This window comes from Ipomoea nil, unplaced genomic scaffold, assembly GCF_001879475.1.
Source record: "Ipomoea nil cultivar Tokyo-kokei standard unplaced genomic scaffold, Asagao_1.1 scaffold2480, whole genome shotgun sequence".
NCBI classification, from domain to species: domain Eukaryota; kingdom Viridiplantae; phylum Streptophyta; class Magnoliopsida; order Solanales; family Convolvulaceae; genus Ipomoea; species Ipomoea nil.
The window spans coordinates 3,699,595-3,711,956 of NW_017618908.1; the positions used below are offsets into that span (position 1 = coordinate 3,699,595).

The following is a 12,362-nucleotide window of genomic DNA, read 5'->3' on the forward strand; positions in this document are numbered from 1 at the left end:
TAAAATTTAACCTTATGAAATACACAAAAGCTAAGCAAACACAAGAAGTCAAAGACACCTATAACTAAATAAGAAATAATAAACACACATATAAACAAGGGGATAACACTAAATAAGGACAATAAGATTCAAGTTATAGAACATTATCTTCTAGATGTATAACACAATCCTAAGGATTGGGGAAAGAACATACAACTAAGGATTTGAAGGGATGCGTGTAGGTATCCTAGTCTACAAGTTACTCTTCTGAACATATAACCAATGGCTAGGACGGACTAGCAATTGCCTCACTCTTGTGATAGAGGAATTCTAAGTCCTTCAAACACAATTAGCATCAAAAGTCTCATATTTCCCCTATTTTCATAGTAAGAAAGAATGATTATGCAATGAGTGACTTAGAATCTTGACACAACTCTCGTTGTGACCAAAATTCCTTCAAAAACATGCTCGCAAAGCAAATTTTAGTAGTGAGCAGTTATATGTCCGTCACTAATATTTTCTCTATTTTATCCCCATTTTTATTTTCGGGTTAACACCTGCTCGCAAAGCAAATGTTAGTGGCTAGCATCAATATATTCGCCACTATTGTTTTTCCCCCTTTTTGTTTTAATTTCCTATTCATAAGTTGCAAGCAAGTGTTAGTCATGAGCAACTATCTATCCCTACCCCTCCTTCTGTGTTCGTGTTCACACATGCCTAAAAAGAAAATGTCATTAGTGAGTAGCAGTCTATCCGCCACTGATTTTTTTTAACCTTTCGTTTTGTTTTAATTTACTATTATAAGGTGCAAACAAGTGTCAATTGTGAGCATTTGTCTATTTGTCACTAATGTTTTCTTTTCTTTTCCGGATCCCCCCTTCGTATTTTCCAATAGTTATATGTTCGCCACAATTATTTGTCCATCATAGACCCCCCCCCCCCCCCTCCCCCTCCATCTTTCCCTCCTTTACGTTTTAATTTCTTGTTCATAAGGTGCACGCAAGTGTTAGTTATGAGTAACTATCTGTCCACCACTAACATTTTTCTATTTTTCTTCTTTATGTTTTCGTGTTTACACATGCTTACAAAACAAAATGCCTGTCGTGAGCAACGATCTATCTGGCACTGGTGTTTTTTTCCCATTTTTGTTTTAGTTTCTTGTTCGTAAGGTCCAAGCAAGTGTCAATGATGAGTAGTTGTATCATGTATGCCTACCACTAACATTCTCTATTTTCCCCTCTTTTCGTTTTCATGTTCGCAAAAACAAATGTTAGTGTCAAGCATTAGTCTATCAGACACTAATTTTTTCCCCTTTTTGTTTTAATTTTTCATCCGTACGGTGTAAGCAAGTGTTAGTAGTGACAATTATCTATCCCCACCCTGTTATTTTGTTTCCGTGTTCGCACATATTCCAAAGCAAATGTTAACAGTGAGTTGTTCGCCACTGATATTTCCCCTCTCCCCCCTCCTCCATCTTTCCCTCCTTTACGTTTTAATTTCTTGTTCATAAGGTGCACGCAAGTGTTAATTATGAGTAGCTATCTGTCCATCACTAACATTTTTTCCATTTTTCTTCTTTATGTTTTCGTGTTTACACATGCTTACAAAGCAAAATGCCAGTAGCCTGGTGAGCAACGATCTATCTGGCACTGGTGTTTTTTTCTCCCATATTTGTTTTAGTTTCTTGTTCGTAAGGTGCAAGCAAGTGTCAATGATGAGTAGTTGTATGCCTACCACTAGCGTTTCCTCTATTTTCCCCCTCTTTTCATTTTCATGTTCGCAAAAGCAAATGTTGGTGTCAAGCATTAGTCTATTAGACACTAATGTTTTTTCCCTTTTTTGTTTTAATTTCCCAATTACAAAAACACACTACCAAAAGAATATGACAAATAGTGAAGATGAAGATGGCAATGACAATACTACTCAAAAGAGAATTAAGAATACTTAGAAAAATTCAAATCAAAAGTAGTATTTATTTAGACTATCGATTTTATAAAGTTTCAATTACTTATGTATGAACTTCTCATATATAATATATAATCTTGCATTACTTATTTACATGGACGGAGCCAAAGGGGGGCAGGAGGGTCAGCTGCCCCCCTTACCCCCACCCCCACCCCATATATAATCTTTGAGTGTATATATAGTATACGTTTGAGTATTAGTATATAAAAACTGTTGATTGTTAATAAGAAATGATTTGGATTAGTTGGTAAAACGTGTGTTTGGTTACAATGAAGGTTAGGGGTTTGTACCTTTGATTGTCAATATGTTTCATATTTTTATAAAGTCGCCCCCTCAACAGAGAACTTGCGCAATATAAGAATAAGTATATACTGTCTCTACTGAAGTTTAAACCCATAACCTCTCAAATAAGATAACAACTTGGTACTAGATCACAAAGTCCTTGACATGTAATATGAACTTATAAAAAATAATTACATTTTAATTAAAAATATTAAACGAGATATACATTTTCACCAAAAAAAAAAAAAGAAGAAAAGGAAGCTTTATAAATGATTATTAAAAGAAATAAGGGAGGACCCAATATGCCCCCACCTAGAATAGTTTTTCTCACGCTGCGGCCTCGTGCATACTTTATGCCGCGTCACTGTCCCATGACCCATCCTCCCCAATCTGATCAACATTCAAGACTCCATCCAGACCGTCCACTTTCAGATACGTGTGCGCCCATCCTTCTCCCAACGTGCCCGTCTCCCATTGGCTGATCTCCACCAACCTCTACTGCTCATACCATTCGCGTTTCGTCCCGCCCGGGCCCCACCGTAAATAATACTCCGTATTTGCCTCTTTTTTCTTTTTTTTTTTTCTTTTTTTTTTTTTCTTTTTTTTTTTCCGCTAAAATAAAAATAAAAATAAAAAGAAAGCAGCAGCGAGCCATTTGTCGCTTTGAATAGAACCATTGCAGACAAGAACCGTCTTGGCTGCTTGCACTCTTTATAAGCATTCACCTGAGAAGAGAGAAAATTTTATCTTTTATTTTTAAATATCTCAGAAAAGGTAATCAAAAATGGAAAAATGAAAATCTCCATTTCTGTCTCCTTCAAATTCCTCTTTTTGTTTATTTATTCATTTATTTTTGTGCCTCCGGGATGATTAATTGCTGCTTCGCTTTCCTTCTTAGCTGCTTGAGCTTGCTTTGCTTTGATGTTTTTTTCTGTTAGCTTTACTTGGTTGAATCATCGGCTTGCTTTATTGGAATAGTATTGTTTTTGGGGGAAAATAAGCTTTGAGATGTTTTGTTTTGCTTTTAAATGGTTGCTTGAAGCTTAATCTCTGTTGCTTGTGTTTGGAATTTCGATGTTTTATGATGGAATGTGGTGAATTTCTGGTTAAATTTTGTGATTTCTGGTTTAGGTGTTTGATTCATTGATTGTTAATCTGACATACTTTTTTTTTTTTTTTTTTTTTTTTTTTTTTTTGTGATTGTTAGAAATTCAGTGAGATTGTGAAGGCTGTGTGGGAGTGGTGATTGAAATGGGGAGTAATTTGAACTTCAAGAACTTTGGAAATGAGCAGTTGGGGGATGGTGGGGGAAGGCAGGGGAGTTTTGGGCTGGTGCGGCAGTCGTCGATTTATTCCTTGACTTTTGATGAGTTTCAGAGCGCGGTGGGGGGTGGGATTGGGAAGGATTTTGGGTCTATGAACATGGATGAGTTGCTGAAGAATATTTGGAGTGCAGAGGAGAATCAGAGCATGGGATCAGCTAGTGGTGGGCAGCAGCAGAACAGTGGTCCTAGTGGTGGGTATTTGCAGAGACAAGGGTCTTTGACATTGCCAAGAACACTGAGTCAGAAGACTGTTGATGAGGTTTGGAGGGATATAATGAAGGAATACTGTGTTGAGAAAGATGGGAGTGGCGGCGGTGGTGGTGGTGGTGGTGTTGGCGGCTCAAATATGCCTCAGAGGCAGCACACTTTGGGAGAGATGACCCTTGAGGAGTTCTTGTCTAAAGCTGGGGTTGTGAGGGAAGAGACACAGATGGGTGGACAGGTTACTAATGGTGGAGGAGTATTTAGTGATTTGGTGAGTAATTCTGGGCTAGGATTCGGGTATCAGCAGGCTGGGCAGAACAACAACAACGCAGGATTAATGGGCGGTAGGATGCCTGAAAACAACGCTGAAATTGGTATCCAATCCGCTAATTTGATGTTGAACATGAGCAGGGCAAGGCCTTCTCAGCCACAGCTCGGGACTTCACAACAACAAAAGGTAGAGCAGAACCACCACCACCACCACCAGCAACCGCTGTTTCCTAAGCAACCACCCTTGGCCTATGGTGCTCCAATGCCAATCCCGGCTAATGGTCAATTACGCAGTAATGGAATGAAGGGTGGTGGGGTTATGGGAATTCCCGATACTGCAATCAATGGCAATCTAGTTCAAGGCTCTGCCCTGCAGGGTGGAGGGATGGGTTTGGTAGCTTTAGGAGCTGGGGGTGGGGGTGTTACCGTTGCTACAGGATCCCCAGCTGTTTCATCAGACGGGCTCACCAAGAGTAATGGAGATACCTCTTCTGTGTCGCCAGCTCCTTATGCTTTCAATGGAAGTGTAAGGGGGAGGAAAGGCAGTGCACTGGAGAAGGTCGTTGAAAGGAGACAGAGGAGAATGATAAAAAATCGAGAGTCAGCTGCAAGATCAAGGGCCAGGAAGCAGGTACTTGCTGTCTTGCTTGCATTATAGTAAAGTTTCCATTCATTAATATGATGGTATTATCAAATTAAAGAAAGTTTCAAATTTAATTGTTCCATCTCGGGATTGAGGAGTATAAAATGGTTTAAATGAAATATATAGTAGTCAAACTTACAGAATAGGAAGGGAAATTAATGATCGAGTTACTAATTCTTGTTGCTTTGAGGATTATTATTATTATTATAACATTCAACTTTTATTAGTTTATGTGACTTACATTTGCAACAAGGTCATATAAATGAGTATTGACGACTTGTACAAATGAAACTCATAATCAGCTATAGAATGGCTGGTGCCTTCATCATTATTCTAAATAACTGCAAGAAACAGTACTAAACAAATGCTTTTTTAACTTTCCTTTGCTTAAGAATGTGATCCAGAATCAATATTTTAGTTGCAAATAAGTTTCACTGAGTAGTGTCTGCCTGTTTAACTTCTTTCCAGGCATATACTATGGAGTTAGAAGCAGAAGTTGCAAAACTAAAAGAAGAAAACCAAGAACTACGTAAGAAACAGGTCAGTGTTGAATTTGTTATGTGATGCGTTTATGTATGAGCACTTTTATATATCCTTTTCGCTGACATGAATATGTACATTGTTTTTGCTGCAGGCGGAGATGATGGAAATGCAGAAAAATCAGGTACACCAAATTTTATATATACTGCTTCTGGGTTTATCATTTTTGTTATCTTTTTGGGTACATTTAATGGGGATGGTAGGGGATGGGATGCAAACCCAAGCCTACTACCTGGCGAGGGGTTTAACTTTTTTTTTTTTTTTTTTGAATGCTACTGACTCTATTACAATGTAGTATCTGTTCATGTTCATAACTACTTTCTCAACCTACTGAAGCACAAAGTACCAATAACGCCTCCACTGAGGCTCGAACTCACAACCTCCCATATGGGGTTTAACTTAATATTAAGCTAAAACGAAATTCTGAAGTTTCCTAGGACAGGTTGTGTGTTTGTGTGTATTATTCATTCAGAAAACATTGGAGTTAACTTCTGGGGGCTAAGTAGTTAGCACGTAGAACAAAAGGAATTGCCATCATGCTCAGAAGTGGTAAAGTAGAATATCTTTTCCTATGTGGTGAGTTGGAGATCAAACTGCCAGAAATTTGGCTTTCATAATTTAGTTGAAACTTGAAAGGTATATCCAGACACTTATTAGATGAGAAAGTGTTGGTTAAAAGTCACAAAAGATAAAATAGATGATTGTAAAGATGGGAAGATTCGATACTAACATTGGGTTAAAGGAAAAATTAAAGCTGTTAGGATGGGTAGATCAATTGATGAATTTCTTATGACTTATGCCGAAGATTAGTTTGGCAAAGATTAAAGTTCTTAGCTTCTGATCATTCATCTTCTAGTTGAACCCAGTCTTATTAGAGTGAACAAAGCTGTCTAATTTGATTATCGACCAGTCTGCATAATCAACATAGTGTTATGATTTCTGGAACTATCACAACAACAGCCTTGTTATTGTATCCAATCAATTAAAGTTCTTCAATTTATTCAAACTGTATTATAACTGCAGGTTCTTGAGATGATGAATCTTCAGCGTGGAGCTAAAAGGCGATGCCTCAGACGCACACAGACAAGTCCATGGTAAAAGCAGCGCAGGCATTGATTGCTGGGATACATCTAAATCGAGTTTAGGCATTCGTAAATATGGAAATGAATCATATATTCACTTTAAAATTTAAATCAGAAGAGAGTTATCAGTCTCTTTTTCTTTATTTTCTTTTTCTTCTTTACTTGGAATCTGCCTTGTTTACACTGCACATATGCAGGCAATTTAGAATATCTAGTTGAATGGATATATAGATCATTTAGGTCTGCAAAATTTCATGTTCCTATACTAGAAGATATCTAGGACTAGTTTTCTGCTTCTAACACCCTTAATTATTACAGGCTTTCTGGGTTAAATAGGATTAGGATAATGGTCAAATAAGTTCTTGAACTATTCAAGAAAATTTAATTAAGATTCTTGAATTAAACCAAAAAAAAAAAAAAAAAAAAAAATCCAACTAAACACATGAACCTAGAGAAAATGTGTAATTAGTTATTTTGACCTATTACTGTAGATAAATAAGTTTCACATCATTATATTTTAGCAAGATTGTAAAAATCGTTAGGTGTTCTTTGCATCTATTTAAGACTTGATAATTATTAATTATTTATCAAAATAGACTTGATAATTATAAATTATTTAATACTTTAATAGCTAATATTAAAATATTAAATATTAACTTAAAAACATGTAGAATTATAAATTATGTAAAGATTTAAAAAATCAGAACATAATTTTATAAAGTCAACTCACAAAGTATTAATGTTAGAGTAGCTTATTTCGATTTTTGTTTATTATGGATTTTTTGAGTTTGCGATGGATTTGAACGATTTATGGTTATTTTGCTCAAAATGACGTTATTTTAAGTGAAATAGTTCATTAGAAAAACACAGAACAATAGTTAATTGGCCGCCTAGAACATCAATTACGATGAAATTCTAGGCGATCGATCGGCGTCTAGGCGTGATTTTTTGCAACATTGTATTTTAGTGACTTGGATGCAAAATAATAATAATAATAATAATATTGTTGTTGTTGTTGTTGTTAAAAGCCAATCTTCGTCTTCATCCTAGGCCATACAAGAACTGCAAAATGTTATGGAACAGATACTAACAGCTTTACAGCTTACACGGTTCAATTATTAGCTTAGTGACAAATTTATCGACCTAAGGTACTAATTTTAGTATGTAATAATAAGGTAATAAGATAATAAATAACTTGGAAGCAGTTATAATATTATTTTTACGAGTGTTTGGGGAGCTTGAGTACAAAATAGCGTAATTGTAGCTAAGTTTGCTAAAATTCAAATTCTTGTAACAATTGCTTAAACAACATGATTAGTACAACATATAATGATTTTAAGCTTTTTTTTTTTTTTTTTTTTTTTTTTTTTTTTTTTTTTGTATTACTGACTCTATTGCAATGTAATATATGTCCATAACTTGTGACTTTCAATTTAAGAAATCTACAAAAAGGGTCGTTGGGTTATAAGTTAATTGGTACTAATATCAAAAGTTTAAATACCAACAAGCTATGTTAATTTTATTATTATTATTATTATTATTTTTTTTTATTATTTTTTTTTTTTGGAATTAAAGGAAAGAACAGGTCATTATTCCTTAGTCCTTACCCTTTGTATAATGCATGATTTGTGTCATTATTTTTCGTACTTAATTTTTTGATAACATTATTTATTGGCATAACTTAGTTGGTTCTCAATTAATAAATAAAAAAAAGTATAACTGATGTGGCTATAATAATATTTTGTCAAGTCCAAATAAGTGATGGGGTTATAACATTTTTTTTTTCAAGTTCAATAAGATAAAGATTATGGCGAATGACAATAAACTCAAATCAACATTATGATGTAGTTCTAAGAAACATTTGAAGATATAATTCCTTTAAAGAAGCATGTTGTAACTCTTGTTCAAAAAAGTCATTACATAACAAAATAAACAATTACTCAATACAAAATAAAGAAGTGTGTTGTAACTAATGTCAAAACTTTTTCTTCAAAATTTGTTATGTGTATCAATAGCTCAAGTTAATCGTTTAATGTCGTGTGGGTTCATCTAATTGTATAAATTGACATTCCACCTTTTAATTGGGAGTTACAAAGTTCAAATTATGAATATATAGAATTAATTTCACTTTTGGTCCCACGACTTTTAATGTTCTATCACTTTTGGTGCACAACTTTAAAATTTTTTAATTTTGGTGCATAACTTTGTTATTTTTATCAATTTTGGTATTTTCGGCCAAATTGACAGCGAAATGTTGTTGGATTTTATATTGTTAGGGGTAAAATCGTCATCCCAAGGAAACATCTTCAATATCTAAACAAAATCACCGTAAAATCATATCTATAGGTGTTTGATGATGAGAATAATGGGGAAGATGGGCAGAAACCAAACAGATCTATGGGATTTATAGTTTCGACCATTGACAAACTCTTCTTTTCCTCTTAATATGATTTTTCTTTTGTTTAAATATTGAAGATCTTTCCATGGGATGACGATTTTGCCCCTAAAATATAAAAATCTGGAAATATTTTATTGTCAATTTGGCTAGAAGGACCTAAACTGATAAAAATAACAAAGATAGGCACCAAAATTGAAAAAATTTAAAGTTGTGCACCAAAAGTGATAAGAACTCAAAAGTCATGGGACCAAAAGTGAAATTAATTCTGAATATATAATACTCCTTAGCATCCTTTACAAGGCTCAAGCAATTTAATACAAAAAAAATAAAATAAAAATTGCTTTGTTCCCTTTATCATTTACCATTAAATTAGTTCATATTTAAGAATGTAACATTTATTAAAGGGAAAAGTGCATTTTTCGTCCCTAAGTTATAGGGTAATTGTAGGATTCGTCCCTAAGTGTTGTAAATACCCACTTTTCATCCCTAAGTTATAAGCTATGATGCAATTTTCGTCCTTTTTCTAACAGAGGTGTTAAGTGACTGTTTAATGTAAGGGTAATTCTGTCCAAACACATTTAGGCTCATTATTAATTTAATATTTCCCTAATTATACTCTTGCGTAGGTTTTCAACACTGACTCTTCCACTTCACAGTTCACGCTACTATTTTTTCATATTTCAAACACACAAAATTGATGGTCAAGAGATGAAGCATTCTAAAAATTTCTCGATGATTAATCGGCGATTACTTGGCTGGAAGGGAACTCTACCGTGTAAGTTCTTCCCCTTTGTTAATTTTCGAAGGTTTAAGCAATTCAATTTCTCGTTAATTTTGCAAGGCATATTTTTCTTTAATTTCGTTATTTTGTTTTAATGTTTAGGGCTTAGTTTTTGTTTGTTTGCTTGTTGGGTTAAATGTTAGTTCATGTTACTCCATATTTGTTTAATTGTTTTGCATTTAGATTCTAAATATTTTACAAATTAGTTTATATAATTGAAAAATTTGTGTATTTGTTTAATTGATTGTTGGGTAAAATATTAGTTCTTGTTATTTGTTTAATAGTTTCATGTTTAGGGTTTTGAAATTTTTATGAATTAGTTTATGTAATCAAAAAAATATTGGATCCACGTATGAATAAAACCAGAATAGTATATTTGTTATTCTTTGTTTGTCTTCATTATTTAATGTTGATTAGTGTTGTACTTGTTTAATTGTAAAATATATTTTGGTTTGTTTGTTTTTTTTTTTTTTAACCGAGTCTTTTGGTTTGTTAGATTCACATGAAGGACATAGTGGTGAAGGGGGTAACTGTAATTCTGAGAATGAAAAATCAACATCATTAGATGGTGAATTTGATGATTCTCAGTTTTCAAGTGAAGATGAACATGGTAATGTTGCTGATAGTGCAGCTACAAATGTTGTAGAGGAATTTGGTAGTTCAATTGCCCAAATAAATGAAGTAGATTGTGTTGATTCTGAAGATGAATTAAGGAGTATTAGTTCAAATTCTGATGTGGAGGAAGGGAGTAATTCTAGTTTAGTTTTTAGTGAATCAAAATTCAACTTGGAGGATTTTCAATTTCAAGAATGAATGATTTTTAAAGATAACAAGGAGTTTAAGTGGGCAGTTGAAAGGTATGAAGCATTGAGAAAAAAGGATGTCTACTTTGTGAAGAATGAGCCTAGGAGAGTTAGAGCAAAGTGTAGGGATGTAAATTGTGACTGGGTTATATTTGGTTCTAGGAGCAATGAAAATTGTCCTTTTACCATTAAAACATATAGGTTCAATCATAGTTGTGGTGAACAACATGACAATCAACTGATTAAATCTGGATTTCTTGCCAAATATTATAAGGATGAATTCAAATTAAATGAGGAATGGGGCAGAGTTCAATTCCAAAGGCATGTGAAGAAAAAGTTTAGATGCAATATTTCAAAATTTCAGTCATTTAGGGCCAAGCAAAAGGCAAAGTTGCTAGTAACTGGTTCTCAAAATCATCAGTATAATTTGTTGTCGGATTATTGTGAAGAACTTAAGAAAACTAACCCTGGCACTACTGTGAAGTTAATTTTGGACAACACTTATTCAATGGAGGGTAGGAGTAGATTCAAGAGGCTGTATATATGTTATGGTGCATGTAAAGAAGGGTTTTTAAATGGATGTAGGCCCTTAATTGGTGTAGATGGATGCCATTTGAAGGGAAATCAAAAGGGAGGACAATTATTAAGTGCAGTTGGAGTAGATGCTAATAACAACATGTACCCAATTGCATTTGCTGTGGTTGAAGGTGAGTTAAACGAAACTTGGAAGTGGTTTCTTGAGTTATTAGATGGTGATCTTCATATTTCTCAAAACCCCATTGGATGGACCTTTATTTCTGATAAACAAAAGGGATTAGTACCTACTTTTGAAGAGTTATTTCCATATATAGAACATAGGCATTGTGTGAGGCATCTCCATGCTAATTTCAGCAAGGATGGATATGGTGGTCAAGTCATGAAGCAGAATTTTTGGGTTGCTTGTAGATCAACTACAGAAAGTGAATTTCAAAAGCACTTGGAAGGTTTGAGATTATTAAATCCAAAAGCTGCCCAATGGATATTAGATAGGGAACCAAGACACTTTTGCAGGGCATATTTTTCTGATTATCTAAAGTCTGACATGCTGCTGAATAATTTGTGTGAGTCATTTAACAGCTCCATTCGTCATGCAAGGGATAAGTACATACTAACAATGTGTGAGAGCTTGAGAATTTACCTAATGTCTAGGATGCAGAAGAACAGAGACAAAATGAAGGGAAGTGTAATGAAAATATGCCATAAAATCATAAAAATTCTTGAACAAAACAAGGCACACACTGGTGATTTGATAGCATACAAAGCAAATGATGACAACTACCAAGTTGAAGACATTTCTGGCTTTTTTAAGACTTACAAGGTAAATTTGAATCAAAGATGTTGCAGTTGTAGGAGGTGGGATCTTAATGGAATCCCTTGTAGTCATGCCATTGCAGCAATTAGAACAAAAGGGGAAGTACCTGAAGATTATGTCCATCATTGCTATACTGTGGAAGCATATATGAGGAGTTATAAACCAGCAATAATGCCAATTCATCCCTCAGATTTATGGACAAAAACTGGCCAAAAACCACCACTACCACCCAAGTATAAAGTGCAACCAGGCAGACCAAAAAAACTAAGGAAGAGAGATCCTATTGAGAATGAATCTGTTGTGGGTGATAAACTAATTAGCAAGTTATCAAGAAAGGGTGAGAAAAAGAAGTGTTCAATTTGTGGACAATATGGCCATAACAAGCGTAGCTGCAAAAACCAGGTAATTACACTTGTATTTGTCTTTACATTATGTTTTCTATATCGACAATTTCATTATCATTTATTACACTTTCTCAATAGAGGCAAAATGATGTTGAACCCCCTGCCGAAGTTGAAGTTGAACACCCTGTTGCTACTGAAGTTGAAGTTGAACACCCTGTGGCTAATATAGCTGCTGAAGTTGAACCACTTGCTGTTGAAGTTGCTAATGTTTAAGTCCAGCCCCCTAGTGCTGTTGCATGGTTTGTTCCAAATGATAATGTCATTGAAATGATAATCTCTAATGCTTTGCAGGATGAATTGGTTGGTCAATACTCTTAAATTTTTCTTTTTCTTTA

At 34.4% G+C, this 12,362-nt stretch overlaps 1 protein-coding gene across 2 annotated transcripts; it reads left to right on the forward strand.

Annotated features, from left to right (window-relative positions):
• Positions 1–2,894: 2,894 nt before the first annotated feature.
• LOC109153117 (ABSCISIC ACID-INSENSITIVE 5-like protein 5) lies at positions 2,895–6,587 on the forward strand. Of its 2 annotated transcripts, none has more exons than XM_019300899.1 (5): positions 2,895–3,000; positions 3,434–4,656; positions 5,137–5,208; positions 5,303–5,398; positions 5,737–6,225. In XM_019300899.1, exons 2-5 carry the CDS (start codon positions 3,478–3,480, stop codon positions 5,764–5,766), a joined length of 1,377 nt encoding a protein of 458 aa, XP_019156444.1. In that variant the 5' UTR covers positions 2,895–3,000; positions 3,434–3,477; the 3' UTR covers positions 5,767–6,225. The 2 variants fall into 2 exon arrangements, with proteins under 2 accessions (XP_019156444.1, XP_019156445.1); XM_019300900.1 differs by lacking the exon at positions 5,737–6,225 and adding an exon at positions 6,232–6,587 and having other exon boundaries at positions 2,897–3,000; positions 5,303–5,332.
• The last annotated feature ends 5,775 nt before the right edge of the window (positions 6,588–12,362 follow it).